Source organism: Monopterus albus, unplaced genomic scaffold (genome assembly GCF_001952655.1).
Source record: "Monopterus albus unplaced genomic scaffold, M_albus_1.0 scaffold364.1, whole genome shotgun sequence".
In the NCBI taxonomy this organism is placed as follows: Eukaryota; Metazoa; Chordata; class Actinopteri; order Synbranchiformes; family Synbranchidae; genus Monopterus; species Monopterus albus.
Genome location: NW_018128244.1, coordinates 174,363 through 178,381, shown reverse-complemented (window position 1 = coordinate 178,381; position 4,019 = coordinate 174,363). Strand labels below are relative to the sequence as shown.

General features: G+C 43.6%; 1 protein-coding gene across 3 annotated transcripts in view; it reads left to right on the top strand.

Moving 5' to 3' along the window:
- The first annotated feature begins 651 nt into the window (after positions 1-651).
- The window catches only part of selenot2 (selenoprotein T, 2), a 21,998-nt gene continuing 18,630 nt past the window's right edge, over positions 652-4,019 (top strand). For all 3 annotated transcript variants that reach the window (XR_002273572.1, XM_020585406.1, XM_020585407.1), the window contains exons 1-2: positions 652-924; positions 2,287-2,397. Coding sequence is in view for 2 of the 3 variants with exons in the window: in XM_020585406.1 (XP_020441062.1) it covers positions 710-924; positions 2,287-2,397 (326 nt within the window). In the remaining variant the exon portion in view is untranslated. The remainder of the gene's footprint in view (positions 925-2,286; positions 2,398-4,019) is intronic.

Genomic DNA, 4,019 nt, shown 5'->3' with positions numbered 1-4,019 from the left:
TAAGAGAGCTGGTTCTGTCCTGGGCTGCCCCCTGGATTCCATCGAGGAGGTGGCGGACAGAAGGATGCTGGTAAAACTAACATCCATCATGCACGACCCCTCCCATCCCCTGCACCACACAGTGGAGACTCTGAACAGTTCTTTCAGCACAAGACTGTTACATCCCCAGTGTAAGAAGGAGCATTACCATAGGTCGCTCCTCCCCACAGCAATCAGACTGTACAATACATCACTGCAGGGATAAGCTAGGTGAAATTATGAGGGACTATATAAAAGTAAACATTGCAAAACTCAAATCCTGGGGTAAAATGTGTGGCTAATATGTACATATGTAAATTCTGTTCTTGATTTTTCTCTTGAATAATTTATGCTGTCTTAAAATCTGGAATTTGTTTATCAAGATATGTGTGTGGGGCCTGTTCTCATGGTGTTATGTTGTTTGTTCTCTATTGATGCTGAAACACTGAAATTTCCCCATTGAGGGATCAATAAACTACTTACCTACCTACCTACAGGGGGGTGAAAATACTCAAGTAAAATACAGTTGTACTTGAAAACTCTACGTATGGTACTGTAAACTTGAGTTCTGCCGAAATACTCAACAGACTTTCCGCTCTCTCAATGCCCTTTATTGTGAAGATTAAGACCGGAAGACGTGTAGAGGATGATAGTGTTACCGGACAGATCGGTTCCACTTTAGACAGCCGTAATGGCGGAGTACAGCCAGGCGAACCTCTTTGCGGCTCTGCTCTTCTTCATGGCTTTAACGGTCCGGGACATTTATCTCGGCAGATCGAGCCTGCAGCACGGACATTCGCCGGGTGACAGAGTCGGCCTCTCCCCGGATTCCCTGCCAGAAGTAGAACCCGGAAAAGTAGCCAAGTCCTCCCTGTACACAGGGCCCGTGCTCAAGTTCCAATACTGGTGAGTTAGCTCAGAGGCTAACAAGCTAAGATTAAACAGGTTAGCTGTTGTGAGTGGTTGTCGGTGTCGTGTGGAAATCTGTTTCCCCTAACGTATTAACCACAAGCACCGAAGGGGAGAGGGGATGGAGGCTATGTGAAACCGAGTTTTTAACAGGGTTAACATATCTCCACGGGGGATACAAGAGTTGTCGGGCTAACAGACTAACAGCGAGCTAACGGCATCATTAGCTATATATAATCTCTCTTTTAACATTTATTTCAGTGTGTGTGTATAAATATGTCTGAATGAACATAAACTTGTGGAAACGGATGACTTGTTTAAATGTTTGAAATAGTATAAATCGATTAAATGTGTCCGTTTTATTTAAGTATATCTGAAACAGGTGCACAAGCACCTGTTTCGAAATGGTCCCATTTCAGTTCATAATCTCATTTAAAACATAATTCAGCATAGTGAAGTGGATTTTATGAACACAGCTTAGTTCTTTCAGGTGCAACTATTCTATTCTATTCTAGTCTAGTTTCTATTCTATTACTGAGAAAACCCAATAGTCCCCCCTGAGCAAGCACTTGGTATCACCAAGTGGGGAGGAAAAACTCCCTTTAAACATAAAGAAACCGCCAACAGACCCCGGCTCTTGGTGGGATACCTACTACCTCAACCAGCTGGGGTGAGCAGATACAGGAGAGAGAAAAGAAATGCATCAGGACACGACCAGTAGTCAAACACTGGGCAGGTTGATGTGGCTGGTGGCTGCTCATCAGAAACATAGAGCTCCAGAGCCAGGGCTACCTGCAGAAAAGTACAGGGAGAGAGAGAGAGGACACACAGTTAGTGAAGGGTAGTGGTGATGGCATATGGATGGATGGAGAGAGAGGAAAGGAGTTCAGAGCATCATGTCCCCCACCAATTTAAGGTAGATATACTGTAGATCGACTGTGGTTCGGTGGGTAGAGCAGTCATCTCCCAACCGGAGGGTTGGAGGTTTGAATCATGGTGCCTGCAATCCACATGCCGCAAGTGGCTGCCTCGGTTCTGTACTGGAAACAAATTCCTTGTGTGTAACATACTTAGCCAAATAAAGGTGATTATTATTATCCTTATAATAAATTTGTTTCAAACTACTTTCATACGGTCAACAAATATTCTGTAGCAGTAAAGCCTCAGGAAACAATCCAAATACTTTTTCTATTGTAAGGTCTAGACCTGATTATGTAAAGTGCCCTGAGACCATTGTTGTTGGGAATTGGCACTATACAAATAAATTGAAATTGAAATTTTTCTTTTTTCACTGCGGGACTGTTTATCACCTGACCTGACTTCACATGACAGGTATGTCCTCTCTGTATACATTTACAGTATCTCCTGAGGTTACAGTAAAGTGTTCCAGGAGTACTCTCGAGCCATCATACAGCTGTACCCGGACATCCACATCAAGGGAGAAAACTTCCCCCCAACCCCCTTCAATAGGTAAGCAGTGATATCGCCAAACTACTCTATGACCCCTTCAGCGGGTGAGCTGTGAATAGGGTTGCAGTGGTATGAGATTTTCATGTTATGATAAATGTCTCAGAAAACATCAGGGTGTCACGGTATTACAGTAGTACGGTATTACACAGTTACTATTATTATCAGTAACAACACCCCTCAAAGGAATGAAAACAGTTTTTTTTATTGCAGGTGACTGTGCCAATTGATTGAGCTGGATTGCATCACTAGATTGACCCTAAAGAATAACAAGAATGATGATAAAAATTATTAACAGAATTATGAACATGATTTAAAAATAATAGCATGTACCCATAATATGTTATATAACTAAAATATGTTAGTTTGCATGTTAGCACCAGTAGTAGAGGAAGTACACATCCTTCATATCTTTACTAATACCACACCGTAAAAGTATCCTACTCTGTTACAGTGAGTGGAGATGGGGGTGGGGGAGCTCCTCCTAAAATGTAGTACCGATGACCGTTGTGTCATCTGCAAACTTTAGAAGCTTGACAGAGGGGTCCTTCGAGATGCAGTCGTTGGTGTAGAGTGAAAACAGCAGAGGGGAGCGCACACATCCACATGGGGGTGCACCTGTGCTTATTGCTGGGTGTGGTTTTCCCCAGCCTCACCCGCTGCTTCCTGTCTGTCAGAAAGCTAGTTATCCACTGACAGGTGGGGGCAGGCACAGTGAGCTGGGTCAGTTTGGAGTGGAGGATGTCCGGGATGATGGTATTGAACGCCAAGCTGAAGTCCACAAAGAGGACCCATGCATAGATTAGAATTAGATTTTCTCTATGGTGTGGTCAAGATGGCGCCGCTGTTCATGGCCTGCTGTCAGCCTCTCCGGTGTGTGTTACTGTTTTCACTGTTTGTGCTGTTTCTGTCGTCTGTCACTCGGAATGCATCAGCTCTACTAATGTACAATCGTGCATTACGAGACGTGTGTCTCAGCCACCAAACCCTGTTTTATCGATTCAGATGGGTTTGATTAATGTTAGATCATTGACTAACAAGACATTCATTCTGAATGACTTTTTTATATCACGGAAACTGGATTTCATGTTGCTGACTGAGACGTGGTTAAAGGAAGGTGAGCACTGTCCATTTTCTGAGCTTCTTCCACCTGGTTGGTCCTTCCTCAGCTCCCCCCCGTACGACAAGTCGGGGCGGTGGCCTGGCATGTGTTTTTAAACACAGCTTTCAATGTCGGCAGCTGACAGTGAACACTTATTCAAGTTTTGAACTACAGCTGTTTGTGATAGAACTTTCTCAACCGCTGCTGTGTGCAGTGGTTTATCATCCTCCTAAATTTAATAAGGACTTTTTTCAGGAGTTCTCTGATCTCCTGGGTTTTATCTTGCCAAAGTTTGACAGGCTTTTAATCCTTGGTGATTTTAACATTCATGTATGTTGTCTGGCTGGCCCTTTGTGTAAAGATTTTTTAAGTACTATTGACTCTTTTAACCTCACTCAGTTGGTGCATAGCCCTACACGTGAGCTCGGACAGACACTGGACCTTGTGATTTCTCACGGGCTGCCTGTTGTTATTACTGAAGTATGCAACTCTCAATTTTCCTATCATTTCCCTCTGTTATTTG